Source organism: Rhincodon typus, chromosome 9, assembly GCF_021869965.1.
Source record: "Rhincodon typus isolate 14 chromosome 9, sRhiTyp1.1, whole genome shotgun sequence".
Taxonomy (NCBI): Eukaryota; Metazoa; Chordata; class Chondrichthyes; order Orectolobiformes; family Rhincodontidae; genus Rhincodon; species Rhincodon typus.
The window spans coordinates 66,597,616-66,624,731 of NC_063340.1; the positions used below are offsets into that span (position 1 = coordinate 66,597,616).

A 27,116-nucleotide genomic window follows, 5' to 3' on the forward strand; every position below is an offset into this window, starting at 1 on the left:
CTAGACCCTTCTGATGAAGGGTCTAGGCCCGAAACGTCAGCCTTTCTGCTCCTATGATGCTACTTGGCCTGCTGTGTTCATCCAGCTCTGCACCTTGTTGTCTCGGATTCTCCAGCATCTGCAGTTCCTACTATAGCTGTGAAAGATGCTGTGTTTAGAAGAGATTATATGATGAACAAAAGTCCTACTCAGGTATGGGATAAAGAACTCCTGGCTTGATCTGAAGTACAGCAGAGAAGCTCTCCTGGTACACTGGACAATATTCATTTTACCAACATCACTGCTAAAATAGATTAATTTGCCATGTATTCAACTGCAGTTGGGGGATTTTGCTGTGCATGACTTGTCTGCCATGTCACCTAGACTACAACAGTAAGCATAAATACTAATCTGCAAGATGCTATTCAGAGAAGGTACACCTGACTAATTCATGGGATGAAGGGTCACAAGGACAGGTTGTGCCTATATCCAATCAAGTTCAGAAGACTGAAAACTAATCTTATGGAAATATACAACATCTTGGGAGACTTGATGAGGTAAATGCTGAGATATTGTTCCCCTTTGTAGGGGAGTCTAAAGCTAGAGGACAGTTTAAAAATGAGAGGACTCGCATTTTAGACTGAGATGAGGAGAAATCTTTCTCTCAGAGGACTGCTGGTCTGTGACATTCTCTTTCCCACTGCAAACCGAGTCATTGAATACATTTAAGGCATAGTTAAACAGATTTTTGATTGGCAAGGGATATAAGGGTTATGCTGGGCAGACAGAAAGATGGAGTTGAAGTCAAAAACAGATCAGCCATGATTTTCTCAAATGGTGCAGCAGACTCAATGACCAAATGGCCTATTACTGCTCCTAATGTTTCTGTTCTTACGTACACAACAGATAATTCATTGACTGTGAAGAGCATTAAACATCTCGAGAGCTTACATAGGTTGCTCCATCAAATCAACTCAATTTCAGGGGAACATCTACTTATGATATCATTTAAAATCTGATTACTCATTATCCATTATTCCCATTATAAAAAAAACCCAATAATGAAATAAAACAGAATAATTTCAAAAAGAAACTGCTGATGGAGTAACTTTCACATCATGCTCATTCTAAATTTCTTACCTTGGTGCCTACCTCCAAGCCCCACACCTCTTTCAAGACACCCTTCTGCAGGGTCTCCGAGAATGTTACACCACAAATATAACATTATTCCTGCCTAATACCCTTCTGTATGACCTTTTCATGCTTAATTGATCCTTTGGCCTGCGGCAGCTAAATGCTTCATTTTCTAAAGAAGATATGGCTCTTTGAACAGAATCCTTACTGTTGTGATATTGATCTGCAAATCTCAGCATATCCTTCCATTTTTAACTGCAGATGTATCCTCTGCATCTGAACTAGACTATATTATTTATATCAGTTAAGTCACTATTTAACTAGTTGTGCGACATTCTTACACGTGTTTACTGATTGGCATTGGTTGTGCTTTACTTTCAGTATGCCTCATCTTCCAGAAAGCACACACAATAAATCTGGCTATTATCAAAAAGTCCCTCAAAAACACAAACATTCAAAGCATTTTAGTGATCTGCTCAATATCCTCTTTTTTCGGCAAAACAACTGCAGATACAAAATATTTCTAAGACGTTTTTTTTACTGGAGTACAAGTGGTTGAGGGGTGACCTTACAGAGGTTTATAAAATCATGAGGGGTATAGATAAGGTGAATGGCAGGTGTCATTTTCTAAGATGGGGGATTTCAAGACGGGGGGGGGGGGCATATTTTCAAGGTGAGAGAAAAAAGATTTTAAAAGACACGAGGGGCAACTTTTTGTTTTTACACAGAAGGTGGTTTGTGTGTGGAATGAACTTCCAGAGGAAGTAGTGGATGTGGGTACGGTTACAATGTTTAAAAGATATTTGGATGAGTACATGAATAAGAAATTTTGGATGGATGGGGGCCAAACGCAGGTGGGACTAGTTTAGCTTTTAAGGTCGATTAAGGTCGGCATGGACTGTTTGGACTAAAGGATCTGTTTCCGTGCTGTATGACTCTAATGACTATGACTACAACATTTACTTGCATGGTTAAGACGTCAAACTAGTTATAAGCATTTTAACTGGCAATTGATATACTTGGAAGTAAACACTATCCAATTGTTTGCTCTTAACAGGCTTTGCACATAATTTATTCATTTGGAAAAACGGGTGGTTTACTAGTGGTGAAAATAACTGGAAAAAAGATACCATTGGTAATTTAGCGATGGGATAAAAAAAACCTATTCGGGTGTGCAGAAGAGCGCTTCTATATATTTAAAAAAAAATCAAAATCATGATCCCTGTAAATTTGATTTTTTTTAACTTAGGGTATCACTGGATAGGCCAGCATTTATTGCCCATCCAAGAGAATAATCAAGAGTCAATCATATTACAATGGGTCTGGAGTCACCTGCAGACCAGACGAAGTAAGGATGGCAGTTTTCTTCCCTAACAGACATTAGTGAACAAGATGGGTTTTTCCGACAATCGAAAATGGACTTATGGACTCTTACTTCCAGATTTTTTTTTTATTAAGTTCAAATTCCACTATCTGTGATGGTGGGATTCGAACCCAGGTCTACAGAACATTACCTGGGTCTCTGGGTTAACAGTCTAGCGATAATACCACTAGCCACCGCCTCCCCAGTCTGATTCTGATCTTACAGACAAGGTGTAAGATAGTTAGAACAACCTCAAGTTCATTATTTCAAAAGATCTTGAAATATTCTTGGCAATCATTTGAAACATATCTCCATCTCCTCCACTATGTACATACATAGATTTATCCATGTGTCATAATATTAGTGGTGATCCAAGTTGTGCTGACTATCATTAGAAATAACCTTAACAGCAATTTTTGCCATTGGCACATATGCAAAAATGGGAAAATCCAAACAATTCCGCAAGAGATCTTTGCTCCTCCATTGTGTGCATTTTTGCTATCAACAGACTGAAAATGATTGAAACTTGAAGCATAATTTGAAGTACTTGCCATCTAGTTTCACACTAAAAATGACAGAAAAACTTAAGGCTGGTGCATTCAGGAATGAGTGTGTTTTTAATGGAGTGATAAGAGATAGTTACTGCTGAACTGCTGGTAGAAAATTAATTGTCTCCAGGCTAGAAACTAAATGCAGAGTTTTCATTCCATCAGAAGAAAATTAATGGAGACTCTTCAAAAGTAAAAATCAGAATAATTTTCGTTTCACTTTTTCTGCCTGCCTCTTTTAGTTCTGTCCCTTAATCACCTGTAATTCCCAATCTTTATTTTGCTTTGGCATATCATTTATCAAATCTCAAATTCCTGCTTTAGATTCTGTGTGACTTCAATCAGATTGATTGAAAGGCCATGCTGTTTCATGCCCTGCTCACAGATGTCACAGTTCCTTTATAAAGAGTTTCATGCTGAAACAGATGACAGGAAGTAACCACTGTAAAGCGAGTCAATATTTTTACACTGTTTCTTCACTACTGACAGCAAAATCCAAGTAGTAATCAAGAAAAAGAGTGCTGGATTTTCCGAGGCGTGACAATCCCACACTGGTTGTCCGTCCGGCCCTTCCTTCTTACAAAAGAAGGGAGCTCCACATTTCTGTTAGGAGATCCTGCTCAGGGCCCCCTCAAAAATGCAGTCATTCTTCAGTGGCACAGAACTGTCAAAGGATGGGAAATCAAGTTCCTTTTTCCAGCAGTCAGTGGTCATACTTTGAAATTTACAGGTCCCGACAGCCTCTTCGACAGCTGCTGTCAAAACATAAGTACATGTGGCAAGTGTGGTGTTAGGGTATCAAAAGGGTAGAGTGCCAAATGGGTAGGGTGAATAGGGTGATAGGTGTGCAGGGTGCAATTTGTTGAGGGGTTAGGATGCCAGGTGAGTAGGGGTAGGGTGCCAGCTAGGTGCCAAGTGGATGGGATGCGCAGGGTACAAGGTGATGAGACAAGTGATACAGTCAGGGTGGGTAGGAGAAATTGGTATGGAGGAATGAAGAAAAATGGTGGTGGCAGAGGACATCAAGTGGTGGTGTGAGGGACCTGGGGGGGTTGTCATGTTAGGGGACAGTAGTAGTTCAGGTTGTATGAAATATGTATACACAGGAGTTAGGCTATGTATTTAATAATCCAACTTCTCTGCAGTAAACTATTTTAATCAATTTCATCAGAACCATTTGAAGTCTCTGATTTTATGGAGACTTTCACACTGTTCCAGGCATAATGGAATTGCCCAGCAGAAAACTCAATTTCCTCACAGTGTGCTACAATGGGGATTCTAATGAAGAGTCATACTGGACTGAAAACATTAACAACGTTTCTCTCTCTACAGATGCTGCCAGACCTGCTTAATTTCTCCAGCATTCTCTATGTCTGTCTAAAGATGAAGATGCTGCTTGATCGCAACGGTGATGAATGAATGAGACTTGGTCTGAGTAAAGGCACAAGCAATGTTGTTTTAGATGATTTCAAGTTTACAGAGGGTGGAACATGGGAGGTCAACAGAGAGTGTGGTGAAATATTCAAGTTTATATTCAAGGTAACACAAGGCATGGGTGAGGGTTTTAACTGCAAATAAGCTTGAGCAGCGGAGCTGGATGATGAATTGAAGATTCAGATAGGCAGTCACAAAAAGATAGTTGATATGCGGTCAGAAGTTCATCTAGAGGCCATTTACAACATGGCTGTAAACAGTCTGGTTCATCCTTAACCAGTTGCCAAGGAGGGGGATTGAGTTAGAGGCTGAAGCAGCTTTTGCAGCAGGATTGAAGACACTGGCTTCAGTTTTCCAAATATTTAGTTGGACTAAGGTTCTGACAAGAAAATTAACTGTAAGTATAGTTCATTAATTTTGGTTAAGCAATGAATGCCAAGCTTCATTTCAAAAATGGCAATTATCAAAGCACATACAAACTAAGATTAATATTTTACAGTATCTGTAAAAGGAACAAAACAAAGCAAGATACAATCACTTAAGATATTTTTAATAATTTACTACAATATAATGAAGGAAATACCTATTTATTTACTTTGCAGAAAATGCAATTAGAATTACTGCTAGTGTACATGGTAGGTACATTATTTAGCACTTTAAATCTGCCTTCTCCTACATATTCAGAGATTTCTAGCTTGTAGTTTCTTTGGGTAGAACCTCCCTGTTTTTCTTACAGAATGGTGTTACTTATGAAGATAAATAAATGTCATAAACTCCAAATTAAAGAAAATAGCATGACAATATATTCTTTATACCCATGAAATTAGTCCCTGAAATGAGCTACAAAAGGGGTAGGCTGAGGGCAAAATACTTTCAAAAGATACAAGCCAACATTGTCAACCAGTCAAGAAGGGAATCTTTTAATGGTCCTGCTCCCACCAGTTTTCATCCTGGCTATAAAAACCTGCTATGGTAGCAAAGCTCGCCCTCTAGAGGAATCCAGAGGATAGCACATCCCTAACATTAAAGATTTATAATACCACGTTTAGCCGACAGCAACGCACTAATGTATCAAAATACAAATAACGATAAAAACTAAGATTTAGACATATAAGTTGACTGCAAGTTATAAGATTAAGCATTGTCACGTGAAACTGTGCAAATGTTACTTTACATTTAATAGTCTGAGCGTGGAGATTCACAAGATCTTGCTGTTTGAAAGTAAAGACTATTATCTGACTATTTGCAAATGAAATTGAACGCTGTGCAATCGTCAGCGAACATCCCCAGATCTTAGCAAGCGAAAAAACAGATTTTTATGAAGCAGTTAGAAATGACTGGGCTGAAGACAATTACAGGGGATTCTAAAGTATGTATGTCCTGGGGTTGAGATGATTGGCTTCCAACAACCTCAATTATCTTTGAATAAGTGCGATTCCAGCCATTGCCAATTCCAATGCTTACTTCACCAATTCTCAGTGACTTAATTTAACTAGGGCTCCATGATGCCATACTTGGCTAAATGCTGCCTTGATGTCAAGCACAGTCACTCTCTCCTCAGCTCTGGCAGAATTCAGCTTTTTGTCCATGTTTGGAGAAAAACCATAATGAGGTCTAGGGTAGACTGGCCTGGAGTGGCTGCTGCTTTTCAGCACAGTCAACAACTTCCTTCACTTTGCTGAAGTATGAGAGTATGTAAATGGGGTACTCATTGGCTAGGTTGGATTTCTCCCATTTTGTAAACCTAGGCAAGCTTCCATTTCATCGGGTAGATGCCAATGTTGTTGGCTGGGCTAGATGTACTGGAGCAAGTTAGCAGCTTTAAACCCGGGACATTGTCAGGGTCCGTAGCCTTTTCCATATCCGGGATTGTCAGCAGTAAGTAAATCAATTTTGTTGAAATCTGCCTTCTATAATGTTCAAACGCTTCAGGGTCATGTTGGATCATTCATTTACAACCTTATTCATCCAAAGCAACAATCATGTCAGCCTTGTCTTTTGCACTGATTCGCTGCGCTCCACAACATTAAAAATTATGCTTAAATTGTACATGGGACCTTTTCCGCACATTACTTGAATTGCCAATCACCATCATGACACGGGCAGGAATACAGGACTTCGAACTGATTCATTAGTTGTGGGATCACTTATCTGTCTATATATTGCTTCCATGATGTAGCTTTGTCAGAATAGCACTGTTTTCTTCTTTAAGTAGACCCGATGCTTGCACGCTCTTCAACAGACAAATTGGTGAGAACAAGTTCAAGTAGCCGCAAGCCCAATCTAGCAGCTAATGTCTTCTTTCTGACTCAGCCAACTTTACTTAATAGTCAGTGCAAGCATGGTGGGCCTTCTTCTGCATTATAACATTTCATCAGCAGTGCTACTACCAAGCCACTTTTGATGATGGACTACTCCAAATGTGGCTCAGAAACAGAAACCTTTTGGAATAAGTATTTTTTGAAAACTCATGCCTGGATTTGTGAACTCCAGTACTCAAAATATAACAAAATATATGTCAATTATAACAGAGTGAATGAAAAACGGCATGAACTCAGTGGATACCAAGATCACTATTCCAAATTATTCTAAAGACAAAATTAGTTAAAAGCAAGAGGGGAAAAAAAAACTATGTAAACACTTACACTGTCAAAGAGTAAGGTTGCAAGGCTTTCTTTGAAAATAAAATATAAATGTATTGCCATCAAGTTGTAAAGCTCACTGAATGTTTACAAGAATGTGAGTACTGCAACTCAATTACCCTTTGTGTTTGCTGAAAGGCATATTGCTTAAAGATTACGTTGGTGGCAATTGGCTTCATTATTGCAGGAGATGACATTTTATGAAGCAGCAGGAGCTGATACTTTGATGCAAGTGATGACATGAATTTGTGACATTCAGATTGTTCAGTCTTAAAAACTACAAAAAAGGACTACAATGTTTTCAGCATATCATGCAATACAATATAGTCAGATATTATTTGTCCCATATAACATTTCATTTTAATATATGTTTATATTCAGCAAAATGATAACCTGATCTTTAAAATATCTACTTTTTCTCTCCTACCACACTATCACACGAATGCTCAGCAGAAATAGTACAGCTGAACAGGAAATTCAAATCTATATTCTTAATAATTCAGCCCGTAATTTATAACAATTGATTTCTTAACTAGCTGCAAGATAAGGATTACTGTACTAGGGAATCATGCACTGTTCATTTAAAAAGATGTTTCATTAAAAAAAAATGCAATCAGCCCCAGGATTTAATAGCATGATGGTTATGACAATGAAATAGATATTCATAAGACAATGCATGCATAGTATTTGATAACAGGATTATTTCAGAAACACTAAACATCAATTCTCATGAGAGATGAAGTTGGGAGCTAATTATGTCGCACTCTGGCATGAGAGATGCAACTGTGTAATTAAGAGCTAACAGCATAATATTCCTTGCATTATGTTGCTGAGTCTCAGTAAGTAGAGAAATTGGAAGTGTTGAAGAAATTGGAAGTGTTTTTGGAGAGGGCTTTAATTACTGGATTAAGTACTTTTACAGCTTGAATGCACATGTGATATGATTGGGGTTTTCTATGGTACCCCCAGTCATTCATCTTTTTGTGTTGAACTACAGTTCCTAATGCGGACATAACCATCTAGAATCTTGTTCAATTTTCAATTCTCCATTTGTCAGCATACACAGAAAGTCTTGACAGACTATTCATAAAGGGTGTAATAGCCATATATATTCTGCTTTTGCTTAATATGCATATAAGCAAGTACATTTTGCAGTGTAAATCACTGGACGACGAATATCAACAAGTAATATAGATGATTATTTTCCCTAAGCCCAACAGTCATCCCAAAAAAAAATTGCAGTTCAAACTGTTTCTTTCTGGCCTAAATGATGCAAATCAATTAATGGAAACATTGAGAAGGAGTCCATTCAGTTCATTGTGTTTGTGTCAGTCAAGAACTGAATCCAACTTTCCATCTACTGGTCCTTAACTTTGCTGGTTACTAAACATCAAGATCATATTGAAGTAATTTTTAATGTGATGAAAGTTTCTGACTCTACTCATCACATAACTCCCCGCTAATCCTTCTACCAATTACTTTAAATCAATGCCCCTGGTTATTGATCTCACTGCAAAGGGGAATAGGCTTGTTCTATACACTCTATCAAGGCCCCTCAATTTTGTGCAACTCAACGAATCCTCCCTCAGCCTTCTCTACTCCAAAGAAAACAAGTCTAGCTTATTCAAGAGATAACAAGGTGTAGAGCTGGATGAAGTAAGCAGGCCAAGCAGCATCAGAGGAGCAGGAAAGCTGACGTTTCCGGTCGAGACCCTTCTTCAGAAATGGGGGAGGGGAAGGGGATTCTGAAATAAATAGGCAGAGAGGGGGAGGCGGATGGAAGATGGATAAAGGAGAAGATAGGTGGAGAGGAGACAGACAGGTCAAAGAGGCAGGGTTGGAGCCAGTAAAGGTGAATGTAGGTGGGGAGTTAGGGAGGGGATAGGTCGGTCCAGGGAGAACGGACAGGTCAAGGAGGCAGGATGAGGTTAGTGGGTAGGAGATGGGGGTGGGGCTTGAGGTGGGAGGAATGGTTAGGAAGGCAGGGACGAGCTGGGCTGGTTTTGGGATGCGGTCAGGGGAGGGGAGATTTTGAAGCTTGTGAAGTCCACAAGTTCACAAGATAGCAGTTCCTACTATCTCTCTAGCTTATTCGATCTTTTCACGAAGTTAAGAATTTTCCGTTACTGTCAATAAGTTCATAAATATCATCTGTACCCTCTCTACTGCAACCAAATAGTTCCTGTAAAATGGCTGCAAAAACTGTATGCAATACTCTACCTGTGGTCTATGTAATATTTGATACAGTTCCATTCTGACCTCTCTTCTCCAATATTCTATGCCCTGTCTAATAAAGAAGAGTCCCAAACTGATTTTATATTCAGTCTTGGGATGTGAGCTTTGCCAGCACGGGCAACATTTACTATGCACAGCTAATTTTTTTTAAAAGCTCATTCATGATATGTGATCTTCACTGGCTGTGCCAGCATGTATTGCACGTGCACATGTAGAGGATACACACCACTGTCCCTGTCTGTCAGTAGTGAAGTGAGTGAATGGTGGAGATGGTGGATGGGATGCCAATCAAACATGCTGCTTTGTCCTAGATGATGTTGACTTTGGGTGTTGGGGCTGCACCCATCCAATCAAGTAAACAGCATTCCACCACACTCCTGACTTGTGCCTTGTAGATTGTGGATAGGCTTTGAGATTAGAAAAGTTGAGTTATTCAATAAACAATCTGATCCTCTAACCTGGCTCTGCAGCCACAAGTCTGGTTCAGTTCAGTTTCTGGTCAATGGTAAACCAAGTGATGATCATGCCATTGATGGTAAAGGGGAAATATTTAGATTCTGTGCTATTGGAGATGGTCATTGCCTGGCACTTGTGTGACACAAATGTAACTTGCCACGTATTAGTCCAAGCCTGTATGATGTCCAGGTCTTGCTACCTGTGGACACAAGATGCTTTAGTATCTGAGTTCCAAATGGTGCTGAACATAGTACAATCAATCATCAGCAAACATCCCAGTTCTGACTTTATTATAGAGATGAAGGTCATTGATGAAGCAGCTGAAGGTGAGTAGGTCTTCAGTCCCACCCTGACAGACTCCTGCAATGATGTTCTAGGATAGATTATTGAGCACAATTATCTTTGTTTATGCTAGGTACAACTCTTACCCATGGCAGGTTGTCCTCTTGATTCTCACTGACTCCAGTATTGCAGTATTACTTACCATGCCAAATCTGCCCTGATATCATTTACTCTCACTTTACCTCTGGTGTTCAGCTCTTTTATCCACATTTGGACCAAGGTTGTACTGAGATCAAGAGGTTAATGGCCTTAATGAAACCCAAACTAAGTGTTAGTGAGCTGGTTATTGCTGAACAATTACTATTTTATAGAATTGTTGGTCATCATTTTACTGATGATGAAGAGTAAACTGATGTGATGTTAATTGGCCAGGATGTATTTGTCCCGCTTTTTGTGTACAGGAATACCTGGGCAATTATCCACATGGCTGTACTAGAACAGCTTGGCTCTGGCCATAACTTGTTCTGAAGTCCAAATCCTCAGCATTATTGCAGGAATGTTATCAGGGCCCATAGCTTTAGCAACGTCCAGCAACTTCAGCCATTTCTTGATATCACAGGGAGTAAACTCATTGGATGAAGCCCTACATTTGTTATGCTCGTAATCTCAGGAGGAGGCGAAGGTGAATCATACACTTCTGGCAAAAGATGAATACAAATGCTTCAGTCTTTTCTTTTGCTTTTTGTGTATTAGAATAAAAATATTTGTGGGGCTTCCTCCACTGCTCCATTGCCCACCACCATTCATGAGTCAATATGGTCGGACTTCTCTGTTGAACGTGGTATCGTTTAGACCTGTTTATTGCATACTGCTTCCACTGTATGGTATTTAAGTAGTCCTGTGTTGTAGCTTCACTAGGTTGATACTTCCTTTTTTATAGGTATGCCTGGTGTTGCTCCTTGCATGTCCTCACGCACTTTTCGTTGAACCAAGGTTGGTCCCCTGGCTGACAGTATAGTAAAGCAGGGGATATACCTCAAGGACCATAAGGTTACAGATAGTGGTTGTGTGCAATTCTGCCATTGTTCTGGATCACTTCACAGATGCCCTTTTGTGTTGCTAGATCTGTTCAAAATCTATCCCATTTTTCTCAGTGGTAATGTCACACAGCACGATGAAGGGATCCTCAGTGTGAACACATGACTTGATTTCCACAAGGACTGTGCTCCTACCATGCATAAATGCATCTGCTACAGGTAAATTGGTAAGGATAAAATCAAGTAGGTTTCTCCCTCTTGTTTGTTTCCTTGCCACCACCACAGACCCAGTGAAGCAACTACTTCCTTTAGGATTTGGCCTGTAGTAGTGCTACCGACTCACTTTTGGTATTCATTTTGAAGGTTCCACCCTGACTACAATGTGCACCCTCTCAACACTCAGTGTTTCTCAGTGTTCAACATGAATGAGTACAGTGATGGGGTGGGCGGATGCGGGTGGGTGCAGTAGATGGTAATCAGGAGGTTTCCTTGCCTATGTTACACTGGATGGCATGAGACTTTATGGAGTCCAGAGTCAATGTTGAAGAGTCCCAAAGCAACTCACTTCCAACTGTGCATCACAGAACTGCCACCTCTAGTGGGTCTGTCCTACTGGTAGCGTCTTGTGTGTTGTTTGTAAGGTATGATTCTAAGACTATGATTATATCAGGTTGTTGCTTGACTGTACTTCCAATTCTGGCACCAGACCCTGAAGGAGGCCTTTGTACGTATGACAGGATTGGTCTTATCATCATCACCAATCACACATCTCTGAACTGAACTGAACTGCATTTTCCACTTATTGACTCACCTGACTAATCCAACGATATCCTCTGTCAAAATAAAGCATTCTTAACTCAATATCAACTGGACAATCAATCTTTGAATCATTTGCAAAAATTCTTTCACTATGCCTCCTATACACAAGTGTAAATTATTAATATGTATTATGAATTTTTGCTTCCTGCCAGGGACCCAATTTGGTACCAAATTTTTCCCCTTTGCCTTAGACACATAGGCTGATCAGAAAAGTAAAAACCTATCACTTGGGCCTTACCAAGACCTTTGTACATTTGCTGTAGTCTACATGAATTTTGGCTACATTCTTATCAGTCCTACTTGTTATCTCCACAAATAACAAGTCATTCAATCCGTGAACAAATCAAAACTGACTTCCTCTGATTAATAGTTGCTTTTCTAGATGTTTAATACTATTCCTCAGAATTTTTAAAATAATTTTCCACCAAAGTTAAGCTGATTAGCCTGCATTAGCACAGTCTATCCTTTCCACCCTTTTTAAACAACATTACAATTTTAGCAGTCCTCAGTAACACACTTAAAGCCAGAGAGGACTAGAATATGATCATCAAGACGTCTGCCATTTCCTCCTTTGTTTCTCTGAACAGCAAGAGATCCATTTCACGTGTGTCTGACAGTTATTCCATTTTCAAACTCTTTAATATTTCTTCTCTTGGTCTATATACCAAATCCAATATTTCACATCCCTCCTCCTTTACCTCAATGTCTGCATCACTCCACCTCTTTTGTGAAGACAGACATAATGGTCCTTCTAAACTGTGTGTTCACACGGCAATTCATCAATGTTGCACACTTAATTATTACAATCACGCCATGCGCTGATGTTTACTGGTACTCTAACTCAGAAGCAAAGAACTGGTAGACTCCACCCCTGACATTCAAGCCTGACATGATTAATTGGATAGATTTCACAGTCAAAGTTCATTCTTGTCAGTTTCTGGACACCAAAGTTATGTCAGCATCTGTCATTGCTGCGACTTGATCACAGCTACTCTCAGGGTCACCGTTTGTTTTCCAATCCTCCCACCAGCAGCCCCTGTCATTTCTTTGCTCTCCTGCTCTCGCTCGCTGCCCCTGTGGAGTTACTATCAAACACTGTAGACCATAATGACAAGTTCAGATGTAAGCAAAAGCACTAACTGCAGTATTGCTGTGAAATATTCTACTTCCCATTCAGTGAATCATTTGTAATTCAGTACTATATATGTTCAACTTGTGACCACATTGGTGTTGCTGTTCATAGTCAGTAACTGAGCAACGGGGCTGCTATTAGTGTAAATGCATTTTACAGGCAACTAAAAGCAGACTTTCAACAAATTAATGTGGACTACTCCCTTTCTGGCAGCCACACTCAGAGCCCAATCACCTGAACAATTGGACTAGCTTTACCAAATATTCAAAACAAGTAGTTCACTTTGTTCAAAAAGGTAACAAACATCCTGTAAAACATTTAATTCAGACATATTTTAGAGCCTTTGACATACTCAGACTTGATTAATATATTGTTACTCCTAAAAACTAAATTACAAATTCTAAAAATCAATTAATGTGTAAACATCATTTCGGTTAAACAGCATAACCAGATGTCTTATCCATCATCCTCAAATTAAAAAAAATTAATGCACTTGGCGACTATTTTTAAATCTACACTGAGCAAAAATTACACATACACAGATAATCACAAAAATTATAATCATATATAAGAATTAGGCAGAAAGAAAAGTAAAATAAATGTGCTGCATAATTATGAACTTGAAAGCTACAAAGCAATCTTCCTTAAATAATTTTATAACCAATGTGTGAAACAATGCACTGGTGAGGGAACAGATCTGAACATATTAACATATTAATGCTGGAACTGAATACATTGTTAAAGAGGCACTGCTTTGTCAGTGTCTTTGGCAATGTTTTAATTTACCTAACATGCAATATAACAAATACAATCTGCATTGCTTATGACATTTTCTGTGGAAACACCATTGCTATGAAATGACAGATAGGTATTGCTCCTTCGATGATGTGCACAGTGCTTCTTTAAGAATGACGCTACGTGTATTTCCCTCAACATCACATCACAGTTGAACATAAAATGAAATAAACTCACAGACATTTCCTGTGTTGTCAAAACTGGTGAGAACATCTTCAACATTCAGAGGGCCAACACTGTGTCTTAACAAAGTAAATGATTGTTAAGTACAAAATCTTCCCATGATAAAAGATTTTTTTAAAGAAAAACAAGTCCCAATATATATTTATCAATTATTATACAAACTCCATCAAGCATATTACAAAAAAAATCTAAGTACATTTCTAATAAGCTTCGATATTTTACCATTGTGAATAATCTCAGCAGAGTCTCTGGATAACAATTGGGAAACTCTGGATATCTATCCCCATCTAAATCTAACAAAGAAATTGATGCAGATGGTTGGCCAGGACAAGTCTGGGCTCAGCCTTATTGCCCCCACAATTAGCTTTTCAATTCTTATTAATGCTCATCTCCGAATAAGGGGAGCAACTAAAGATGCAAGAATAAAATGTGGAGCAACAGTGTGGATTGGTACATTGTCAACTACATCTATCAAACATTTTTGGCATTGTTGCGCCAAAAATTCAAACAATAATGGAACGCCTTTGGAAGTCATTTATTGGGTGAACCAATTCCATTGTAAAAATTTAGTCCTGTAAAAGAAGACATTTACACTGCAGATAACAAGGTGTAGAGCTGGATGAACACAGCAGGCCAAGCAGCATCAGAGGAGCAGGAAGGCTGATGTTTCAGGCCTAGACCCTTCTTCAGAAAATGGATTGATTATACAACTTAAAGAAACAGTGTCAGAATTCTCAGACATATAGGAGATAAAAATTGGTTGGTAAATTGATATAGGTTTGATACATGAAGTTAAAATGAATACCTTAATGGCATCAAATGGAATAAACCAAGGTGAGATTATATACCCTGGCAATTTACTAACTTTGACTCCACAGATTTCACAAAGATGTCAGGTTAGGACTGCAGTAATTATTTGGACTTAAAAACATTTTGCTGTAACATCTTGTTTTTTTTAAAAATGCAGTCAGTCTTTGTGTTCTGATTTTTTTGTTACCTTTCTAATGCGATTAGAAAGTCAGGTAAATTTAAGCTTCTGGTAGGTACAATGAACCATAATGCGACAAGACATAGAATTCATTTCTACACTTGACAAAACAGGTTCCCTGATCCTGGTTGGATTGGCCAGAAGCAGCAAAGTGCTTTCCCAATATAGATGATTCCAGCAATCAGTTAAAAGTTACAGGAGCTCAGGAGTAAGTTGCTGTCCTATCTGTATCTCTCATTGTGACCAGCAGAACCAGATGTAGTGTGCAAACAGACAGTGAGGAAGTGACAAAAGAGACAACGTAAATTTCAAATTGGAAAGGCAAGGAAGAGGGGTAGAAGCTCACAAAAACTGAGTTGAGCATTTTTGCAACCTAATACTACACATTGAACAAACAAGAACAGTATACTTAATGCAATAGATTACCTTAAATACACCCTATACTGTGGATAGGGAATGCACGCATATTCAACCCACATTTCATTATCAGAATCTGACTCCAGTTTCTTCAACACATTTGTAGAAAATATGTTGAAAGTCAAACATCTTCTGGTAGAAATCTGCAGCAGATTTTCTTGATCTATGCTCTTCTGTTTCAGCACCTGTTGAAGAAGACATTGTCATTCCCACTAGTTCCATCACATTTTTTTTGTGATAGTTTGAACAATGGTTCACAAAGGGTGCACCTTACATCTTTATTAACTGCACAACAACACATAGACACTTGTAAATTTCAAGTAGAAAGCCTTCTTCTCAAAAGATTTCACATCTCTCATATTGTGCCCACTCAATTCCCCACATTTCTTGTCTGGAGATTTAGGAGCAGAGGGAGAACATTCAATCCTTTCAGCCTGTTCCATTATTCAATCAGATCATGGCTGATGTGTACCTTTTACCAGAACTCTGTTTCTTGACTTTGTCTATGTATAATCAAAGGATATGAAACAATGAAAATCTAATCAGTCTCAATCTTGATGATTTCAATTGACACAGCAGCCACAACGGTTTGCCTATAATTTATAATTATAATTTGACTATATAATTGACTATAACGAAGACCATGAGATTAAGTTTGGGGGTGGGGGTTTGTGGTTTACTACGCAATATTTAGAACCAACAGCACAAAGAGGAACAGAATTTGAAACAACAATGATACTGGCCCACCAGGCTGAAAAAATGGTAGATCAGATGCTGGAGATGAAAAAAAAACTGTAAACATCCTACAAGAACTGAAGTAAGCAGGGGTACCATAAAGCTAATGTGTAGGGCTGGAGCACCTGGCAAGACAGAGCCAGGATTAGAGGGAAAAAAGGGCCCAGAGGAGTCGTATTTTAAACTGGATAGTGCAAGCTAAAATTGAGCCTTAATTACAGCCTGGAAATCAAATTGGGACCACTGGCATGTCATAAGACCATTAGAAGTAAAATTTAAAGGGAAACACAAATTGTGCCAGCGTTAAAGGAGTGCGTTGCAACCGGGTGGCAAATATGAAATATGACAGCAAGAGGTAATGATAGGCAGCTGTTTACAAAGGAAATTTCCATTACAAACATTCATATATGTAATTTCAAATGAAAACGCTGGCACAAGCCAATTATCTTGGCAACGGGATGTTCACGTTATATGTTTTATAAACATTCCGGTGATATTTATGATACTCAGTTATCGCTCTCACTGGCAACTGCCTGGGACTAAAGTAGACTGCTTCAACCTTTTCACATTTGACTCGAAGATAAGCTGACAACATAGCTGCACAATTACTATGATCGCCTTTCTTTGCTTCCGTCATATCACTCAACAACACACACTCAGTTATCTGCTAAGGAAACCCTCATTCTTGCTGTTGCTACCTCTACAGCCAATGATTCCAATACACTGCTGACTGGCCTCCTGTATTCTACCCTTTGTAAACTCTAAGGAGTCAAACCTTCTGCTGCTTGTGTCCTTATTCACACCAAGCTCCATCTGCTTAACACAAGTGCTTGTTTGACATATTTCAAAATGCTTATGTTGTTTCCAAACCTCTTCTTGACCTTTCCCCTCCCTAACCTAGTCATTTCTTCCAGTCCCACAGCCTTCCAGGATATCCCTTCTCATCTAATTCTAGCCTCCTGAGAAGCCCTCTTGTAATCAATTAACCACATGTGGCTATACTTTCAACTGTCAAGGCCCTAAACTCTGGAATTTCAAACAGAAAGTTCTTCACCACTCTTTCTTCTTTCAAAAAATCTACCTCTGATCAAGTTTTTGGTTATCTGTTCGATATCACCTTACATGGTTAAGTGTCTAATTTTACTTTAGAATACCCAGTAAAGCACTTCAACACCTGCCGGCTATGAACCATTTTAACTCCACCTCCCACTCCCTGAGTGACATGTCCATCCTGGGCCTCCTCCAGTGTCACAATGACGCTGCCCGCAAACTGGAGAAGCAGCACCTCACATTCCGCCTCGGGAGCCTACGACCCGATGGCCTAAACATGGATTTCACCAGTTTTAAAATCTCCCCACCCCCGGCCTCATCCCATGACCAACCCTCCCTCTCAACACGCCTCCTTGACCTGACACAACCTGTTCATCTTCTCTCCCACCTCACTGACCAATCCCCACCACTGCCTACCTACACTCACCTATCACCATCCCACCTACCTTCCCCAACCCCATCACTCCTCTCTCTATTTATTTCTGAGCTCCCTTTCCCCTCCCCATTTCTGAAGAAGGGTTCCGACCTGAAATGTCAACTTTCCTGCTCCTCTGATGCTGCCTGGCCTGCTGTGTTCTTCCAGCTCCACACTGTGGTATCTCAGCCATTAAACTGGTAAGTTGGCACTAAAAAAACTGGGTGAATTTTAATTGCATTTCTGTCTCAAAGAGATTCTTTTTGTTTTCTAATTCTTAATAAAACAGGTAACAATTGAGCTATTCTAACTATCAACACAAAGTATGTGTTAATTAAAGATAAAAACAGAATTTGTTGGAAAAACTCAGCAGGTGCAGCAACATCAATGGGGAGAAAAAGAGTTTTTGTTTCAATTGCCTCTGCTTTCTCATCACAGATGCTGCCAGACCTGCTGATTCTCTCCAGCAATTTTTGTTTCAGAATCTGCTGTTCTTTGTTTATGATAATTAAAGACTTCCTGCTTCAAAATTCAATAAGTAAACTCAATTACAATAAGGAAAGTCACAAGGAGTTCAATACACTTTCCGAAGGGCACAACTGGTATGCACTCAAACCTCAGTCCTTACACAGACAGCTTCACAAAGCTGAAGAATGCTGATGCATACTGGGAAGTTAAGTACATCATACAGACTTTAATCAAGCAATCTAAATTCAGCTCAGTCATTTCTGAGAAAAAAATATCAAGTTAGAACCCAGAATTTTGGGAGAGGTTTAGACCTTCAGTTACATGACATAATTTCATGTGCAAACAATGCATCCTCTTTAAAAAAAGCAACACTAAAACCTTAGTTTAGACACTAGAATTTCAAATTTTGAGAAACAAATGGCAGTATGATTATTTTTGAAAAAGTTACTAATTCAATTATAATTAACCATTTTATATCAATTTTTAATAACATAACAGGTGTACTGACCACATTTTTATACAAATTAGCTGTGAAAGGCAAAATAGAATTGTTGGCTTAATAAATGTTAACACAAGATGGCAACGTATCTGCAATGAAATTCAAATTAATCCAGATGAAAACTTACTTCCTATCCAATGATTTAAATGGATACAGGAAGTGGGCAACATACTAGACTAATATCGGTAAATATTGTATCTCAAAAAAGCAAACATCTGCTATGTCCTTTCAACTTATTCCATTATCAATTCCTGTACGCACTGGCTGAGGTTACCATGAAAGATTCTCTTTCTCATCCTCTCTCGTGCCTCAGGTGTGGTCACCCTCAGATTAAACCACTCCCATTTGTCTCACTCTAATGAGAGAGCAACACCTGTGGTCTGGTAAGACTATGCTGAATTTGCTTTTACATTCATATCCTTTGACAGCACCTACAAAATGTGCCCTTCCAGGAGGTAGATGTCACTAGGACATAAACACATAGAAACACCAGCAACAGTAAGTTCTCCTTTCAAGCCACATGCCATCTTGATTTGAAAGAACACTGCCAATCTTTCATTGTTACTGGGCAATAAAATTATCACTGCCTTCCTAATAGTACAGAGAATCCATTTACAATGAAATGGACTGCAGCAGCTCAAGAAGACACCACCTGGTCAAGGACTGTTACTGGTAGGGAAGAAATACTGGCCAGTCCATTGCATGAAAGAACAAAACCAGAGTAAGGTAAATTTACATTGGCAGTAGATATTGTAAATATGAGCATATCTCAATGATAATCACAACAACTTGTATCTACATGGTGTCTTGAATATAGCCTATAACACAGGCAGAAATATAATCAGTTAAAAATCAACACCAAACCATGAATGGTAGTGAAAAGAAATGGGCTACTGATCTGGTCAGAATTGGAGCAACGTAGTTTTCAAAGGATTAAAATCCTAGGACAGTATTTAATGAAGTTGATGAGTCACTTTCCCACCAGTGCTCTGCATTTTGAGGAAGGCCCACCAAATTAAGTGCCAACAGGCTCTTAAGTGAGCAGCTGTGAGCCTTTGCCAGAATCTAGAATGCCAGGAGGTAAAGACCTGCCTGCCAGTCAATGGATGAGGTTGTCTCCGCCAATCCCATTCAAGGGGAACACCAACAGACCCAAACATAGGTGAATGATTGTGGGAAGTATCATTTATGAAAGATTTAATAGCAGAACACTCGGAAAACAGTGGACAGAGTCAGGATATATTTGTGAAAGGGAAATCACGCTTGACAAATCTACTGAAATTTTTTGAGGATGTAACTAGAACAGTTGATAAGAAGCAGCCAGTGGATTTGATATACTCGGACTTTCAGAAGGCTTTCGATAAGGTCCCACATAAGAGATTAGCACGTAAAATTAAAGCACATGGGACTGGGGATAGTGTGCTGACATGGATAGAGAACTGATTGGCAGACAGGAAATAAAGAATATGAGTGGTAGCCAGTGACAGGTGGGGTACCAAAGATCAGTGGTGGACCCCAGCTATTCACAATGTATATTAATGATCCAGATGTGATATTTTCAAGTTTGTAGACTACACAAAACTGGGTAGGAGGGTGAATGTTGAGGAAGATGCTGAGACGCATTGTGATTTGGACAAGTTGAGTGCATGACAGATGAAGTGTAATGTGGATAAATGTGAATAAATGTGAAGTCATCCACATTTGTAGGAAAAACAGGAAAGCAGAAAATTATCAGAACGGTGATAGTTTGGGAAAGGGGAAGATGCATTGAAACCTGGGTGTCCTTGAAAACCAGTCACGGAAAGTAAGCATACAGATGCCTTAGGCAGTGAAGGCAAATGGTACGCTGGCCTTCGTCAGAAGTGAATTCAAGTGCTGGAGCGGGAATATCTTGCTCCAGTTGTACAGGGCCTTGGAGAGACCACACCTGAAGTATTGTGTGCAATTTTGGTCACCCTTACTAAGGAGGGATATTGTGACTATACTTTCATAGCCAAGGGTCCAACAGTCTATTATTCCAAGGGTCAGTGTGGACTTGTTGGGCCGAAGGGCCTGTTTCCACACTGTAGGGATTCTATGATGATGATGATGAATATCCTTCCTTAGATAAGGTAACAAGATTTAATTACAAGACTAATTACTGGGATGGCAGGACTGATGTATGAAGAGAGACTAGATTGGTTAAGTCTATATTCACGAATTTAGAAGAATGGGGGATGTGAGGATCTCTTGAAACCTACAAAATTCTAACAGGATTAGACAGAGTGAAATCAGGAAGGATGTACCCAATGACCGGGGAGTCTAGAACCAGGGGTCACAGTTTAAGGCTACAAGGTAAGCCATTCAGGACTGCGACAGGAGAAATATCTTTGTCCAGGGAGTGGTAAGCCTATGAAATTCTGTCCCGCAGCAAGCAGTTTTGGCCAAGTGAATATTTTCAAGGTGTTAGATACCGTTCTTAAGGCTAAAGAGTTCAAAAGGACTGTACAAAAAGCAGCAAGAGGGTACAGAGTTGCATTATCAGCCATGGTCACATTGAATGGTGGAACAGACTCCAAGGGCCAAATAACCTACTCGTGGTCCTTTTTTGCTTTGTTTGTATGTTAATCAGTATTCACAACGTTATGGTCAGGAAGGAGGTGGGGATCACTAGAAAATGCAGGGGAGGAACTCTCAGCACCATGCTACATGCCCAGCCCTTCACACCCTGGCTCTCACAAGCATTCCCTTTCCAATGTCAGGATTCTTAATCTGGAAATAAGCAGCTTTGGATGAGGGATCCCCACCACTTCCACTCCAAAGCCTGCAAGCACCCCAAGGGTTCATACATGACATGCCTCCCAAATGGGTGAATACCAGCTGTGATAGGATGAGGTCCTTTAGTGCAATCTAATTGTCCACTGAAGAGGCTCACTTGGTGGCAGGGCAGGAAGGCTGTTTATTGCCCATCCCATAATTGACTTGATCAGGGTGGAGGCCAAAAGCAATTTGGGTCCCCACCCACAACACACCCACCAATTAAATGCCCGTATCATAAGGAAAGGCCAGTAAATTCCGCCCTTAAATTCTTCCAGCACAGGAAGCCAATTACTCTATGAAATTATTACCAACTCATTGGACAGCTCAGCAATTTAGTCCCGTACCAAATCTTTATCTCCTTTACCTTGCAAGTAAGTTCATCTGGTGTATGAGTGATGCTCCTTTAAAAATTCTTATGGCATCTGGTTCCAATGGAATCAGATTTTCATGTAATACCTTCCAAATTATAAAAAAGTGTAAAAAAGCTCCAAATTCCTCTTCTAGTTATTTTGCCAGTTAATTCAAACCTGTTACCTGTGCTAACTAACCCACATGCCAGTGGAACAAAGGAACAGAAGTAGACTATTCAACCCATCAAGCCTGCCCTGCCATTCAGGATCTTGCCACATTCGCACATTATTGCTCCATCACTTAATGTCATTAGTCTCCAGCTGGTTGGAGACGTACAGAGCATAAAGCAAGGTGGTTGTGGTTATTGAAGGTTAGTCATATCAGCTCCAGGACGTCTGTGCAAGAGTTCCCCAAGCTATTATGCCAAAGCCCAACCACCTTCAGCTGCTTCATCAGCTTCCCTCCTCCTCTCTTTCATTAGGTAAGAAGGGGGAATGTTCACAGATGATTGCACAATGTTGAAGAGCATACACAACTTCCTATATACTGAAGTAACCCATGTTGAAATGCAACAAGATCCGAACAATATCCAGGCTTGGGCTGACAGGTGCCAAGCAACAATCATGTCACACTAGTGCCAGGTGATCAACATCTCCAATGAGAGAATCCAGCGATCGCCCCTTGACATACAAAAGCGTTACCATCACTGTGTCTCCCACTTTCACATCTTAGTGTTTACCATTGACTAGAAGCTGAACTAGACTAGCCATATTAATAATGTGGCTACAAGACCAGGTAAGAGACTAAGAAACCCAAAGCAATTAACTCACCTCCTCACTTCCCAAAAACGTGTCTACTATCTTCAAAGTACAAGACAGAGGTGTGATGAAATACTCCCAACTTGTCTGAATGGGTGCAACTCCAATAACACTCAAAAAGCTTGATACTATCCAGAACTAAGTGGCCAGAGCAGCCCTTTTGATTGTTTGTGGATATAATACCACTCACTCCCTTCACTATCTGTACATAGTGACAGCAGCGTGGACCAGCTAAAAAGGTGCATGGCAGCATCTCTCCAATGTTCCAGCAATAGCATCTTTCAAAACCCTGATGTCAACCACTAAGAAGTTTGAATACAGCAGATATATGCCAACACAACCACCTGCAAAGTCCCCTGCAAGTCACAGAACATCCTGACTTGAAACTATATTGCCATTCCGTCACTGTGGCTGGGTTAAAATCCTGCCACTTGCTTCATAAATGCACAATGGGTGCACCTAGGCCACAAGGACAGCAATGGTTCAAGAAGGCAGGTCACCACCACATTCTTCAAAGCACTAAAGGATGGGCAACAATTCTAGTCTAACCAGCAATGCCCACATTTCCTCGAACAAATCTTAGCCTTTATTCAGTCTCACTGAAATACTCTAGGGAGAAGAATACTAGTTTATTCAGGTGCTCTACGTAACTGAAGTTTCTTATCCCTGGCATCCTCATTGATTACATCTCCAAGACTTTGCTGAACTGCCTAAGTGCCCAGAGTTGCACGTGATACTGAGATCTAATGAGAAATTTTGATTTCCTTGTTTATGGATTTAATGTGCCAATTCAGGGTCAAGCACCTCATAAATCATCTTGTATCCCTTATCAAATTAACGTACCACCTTCAAAGATTTGTGAGCATGCTCCATTTCTTGTATCTCTTTCAAAATAGAACCTTTAGGTTATGCTGCCTCTCCATTTTGTTTCTCACAAAATGCATTAAATTTAATTAAATTCATTAATTTAAAGTGCATTAAAACTTCACCTGTAGTACCTACCTATTCTATCAATCAATTGTAACCTTGTGAAATGTTTGATTATCCTGTTCATTTTTTCCCTATAATCCTCAATCCCAAAACTCTATTGCCTATACTAAAGACCAGGTCATAGTTTATAAGAAAAGTAATGGTCTCAATACAGACCTGTAGATGACCACACTGCCTACTTCAATCCAATGAGAAAGACAGTTTTTCACCATGGCTCACTGACTCCAATACCAGTTAATTACATAACTAAATTACAGCCATCCCTTTAATTCATAATGCTTCTACTCCGAAAAAAGTTTTGAAAGGAATACAAAGCCAAATATGCATCTAAATATATGATGAAAATGTTAAACTGGAGACTGTGGGAACCATTAACCAAAATATGTCAGCAAAGGCAAGTCAATGAAGGATAGGAAATAAGCAGCAGTAAATCCAAAAGTTCAATCTTCTGGAGGTTCAAGGATAGAAGACCAGCCAGGTGACTATTGGAATTGTTGTGATTGGAACTAACAATGGCATAGGCAATAGTTTCAGCAGCAGATGGCCTAAGAATTTAGTGTTAGAAGTTCAGCTGAGTTAAAAAGAACACAAAGGTTATGAAGATTCTTGTTCAACCAGATACAGTGGTTGGGTATGGTATGGATTTTGCAGCAATGATAGAGAGGATGTGACAAGGACTGCAGACAAAGTTTCTGACCTTCTCAATACTAAACTGGACAAAACTGAGGTAGGGTTGGATGTCAGAAAAGCAGACTGACAACAGGGGTTGTTTATCAGATTGGCATCTGTAACCAGTGTGGTTCCACAGGAATCAGTGCCCATCTGCAACTATTTATTTATTAATGGCTTGAAGGAAGTAAATATATTGCAGCCAAATACTGTAGCCAAAGATAACACAAAAATAGGCGGAAAGACAAGTTGAAAGTAGGATATGTTAAGAAAGTGGACAAAAAGTTGGCAAATGAAGTATAATGTGGGAAAATGTGAAGTTGTTCATTTGGAAGAGAGAACAAAAGAGCACAGTACTATTTAAATGGAGAAAAACTGCAGAAAGCTGAAACACAAAGGGATTTGGGGGTACTTGTACATGAAATGCAAAGGTAACACACAGGTGCAGCAGGATATCAGAAGGCTAATGGAATATCGGCCCTTATTTCATTGGAGTTTGGAGTATAAGAGTAGGGAAGTCTTACTGCAACTGTACAAGGTGCTGGTGGGGTAACATCTGGAGTACTGTGAACAGTTTTGATCCCCTTGTTTGAGGAAAGATATAATTTCATTGGATGATCCCTGGTATGGAGGGTTTGTCAAATGAGCAAAGATTAAACAGGTTGGGACTCTATTCACGAGAGTTTGGAAGAATGGTGAGGGGGGGGCGTGGAGAAACATCCTCTCGTGGGGCAATCTAGGACTAGAAGGCACAGTCTCAAAATAAACAGACACCAATTTAAGTCTGAGATTATGAGGAATTTCTTCTTTCAGAGTATTCATTTATTCTCATATACTGAAGAAAGCCAAGTTGAAATAATCATATGCTAGGCAAAAGGATTGACCTTGTTTGTTTTCTTTCTGAAGAGTGGGTGGTGCCAGGAGTTTTCAAAGCGGCGACAGTACCTGGAGAAAATTCGAATAAAATAACGGCAGAAACGAATGGTCTTCTGCACCGCATATTAATCCAATTCTATGTATGATGTTGAAGCAGGGACGATAATCCCTTTACTTTAATCCAAATTCAGTTGAAGAAGATACTTGGTATTGACACCTTATGTGCCATGTCACAGCAGCGTGGCCAATGTACAATAGATTCGTGATCTACAACACAACACATATTGATAATGTATACTGCACTATATTAAAAAAAACACCGCAGCCCGTCCCACCCCCCTCCACCCCACCCCATCTATACCATATGCCAAAATGCTAAATTCCTGCTGCACCACCTTCCCCAGGCTCGCTCCTTACCCGCTGCAGCATTTTCCAGCGGGATCTCGCCAGGCTGGGCTCCGCCGGGCTGAGCTGGAGACTGGACGGTTGCTCACGCGCCCTCCCGTTTCCATAGCAGCCACAGCCAGCTTCGGCTTCGGATCCGGGCGCCGCTTTCGGATTCCCGGGGCCGCGTTCCATCCGCTCCACGACAATCAACTGGTTCCCAGACTCGCAGAACGAACAAAGTCTCAGTCTCTTTCCTAAACTACTGCTATTCTCTTTGAGTTATCCACAGGACACATGTTCACGGGGATGCATCTGAATGATTGTTTCACACTCACAACGTACAAGTATTGCTTTTAAAAAAAAGGAAGAGCTTTCCCTCCGACAAAAGACACAGGAAAAAAAAAGAAAAAAACACACTATGTATGAAAAGTGGAGCAGACAAAAAGTCAGTCACGGCCGGCTCTCGTGCATTTGTTTTACTTCCGGTTAGAAGGAACTAAAGACCAAAGCGATCGACATGGAGTTGAAATCGACTTGAAAGGCGGTGGGGATTGGCTGGTGAGTGACGGGTGGGTGATTGATTTGTTGTGTCTCCTGGATACCGCCTGTTCCTGTCAGGACGGTTGGGCTGGCGGCAGCAAGGGACCGTTTGTGAGAGATTGACTTCTGCATAACGTCTGACTGTAGGCTATTCGACAATTACTTTTTCTCATCAGGGGAGAGTTAAGACACGAGCTTTTGACTTTGTTGCAGTATGCGTTTTGAAGGCAGCGATCTTCCCGTAGTTTTTGTTTGGCGTGTGTTGTGAACTCAGCGATTCACGGCCGTGTTTTGATCAAAATGCACCGAGTGGTCGGCACGTTACAGAAGATGAGGTCGGGCATTCATCAGTGCACGCACTTTGCCGCGGCTCCGTATAGTTGGTTCAGGACTCACTCTGGAACTCGGTCTGGTAGCCGCAGCTTCTTCGACCTTGCGAGAAACTTTAAAAACTTAGAAATGGAAAAAAATAAGTTATCTCGAGACTTCATTGATCAGGTGAGTTCAGTCCCTATTTGTGGATTTCAGGGTATTCAGAGTGACGGTGATATATGCGGTTCAGTACAGATATAAATTCTGAATACGAACAAGGAGCAGACGCAGGACATTCGACGCTCGAGTTTGCTCTGCCATTCATTAAGATCATGACTGATGTTTGTATTTTGAAGTCCACATTCCCATCTACCGCCAGTAACCTTTCTAGTTTCCTGTTTAACAAGTTGTCCACTGCTGCCTTAAGAAAATATTCAGTGACCCTGAGATAACAAGGTGTAGAGCTGGATGAACACAGCAGGCCAAGCAGCATCAGAGGAGCAGGAAGGCTGACGTTTCGGGCCGAGACCCTTCTTCGGAATTGGGGCAGGGGAAGGGGGTTCTGAAATAAATAGGGAGAGAGGGGGAGGTGGATAGAAGATGGATAGAGGAGAAGATAGTTGGAGAGGAGACAGACCGGTCAAAGAGGCGGGGATGGAGCCAGTAAAGGTGAGTGTAGGTGGGGAGGTAGGGAGGAGATAGGTCAGTCCAGGGAGGACGGACAGGTCAAGGGGGCGGGATGAGGTTAGTAGGTAGGAGATGG

At 40.2% G+C, this 27,116-nt stretch overlaps 2 protein-coding genes across 3 annotated transcripts in view; one reads left to right on the forward strand and one right to left on the reverse strand.

The window, feature by feature from the left end:
* The window catches only part of camkmt (calmodulin-lysine N-methyltransferase), a 288,033-nt gene extending 261,971 nt beyond the window's left edge, over positions 1-26,062 (reverse strand). Inside the window, exons 1-3 of the mRNA XM_048601336.1 lie at positions 25,532-26,062; positions 15,454-15,629; positions 14,034-14,098 (exon numbers count right to left, since the gene is read on the reverse strand). Of these exons, the coding sequence (XP_048457293.1) occupies positions 14,034-14,098; positions 15,454-15,629; positions 25,532-25,693 (403 nt within the window). The 5' untranslated portion in view covers positions 25,694-26,062. The remainder of the gene's footprint in view (positions 1-14,033; positions 14,099-15,453; positions 15,630-25,531) is intronic.
* A 38-nt stretch (positions 26,063-26,100) lies between these two features.
* prepl (prolyl endopeptidase like) overlaps positions 26,101-27,116 on the forward strand; it is a 64,860-nt gene continuing 63,844 nt past the window's right edge. For both annotated transcript variants that reach the window (XM_020514780.2, XM_048601417.1), the window contains exon 1: positions 26,101-26,539. In XM_020514780.2, coding sequence (XP_020370369.1) covers positions 26,342-26,539 — 198 coding nt within the window. In that variant the 5' untranslated portion in view covers positions 26,101-26,341. The remainder of the gene's footprint in view (positions 26,540-27,116) is intronic.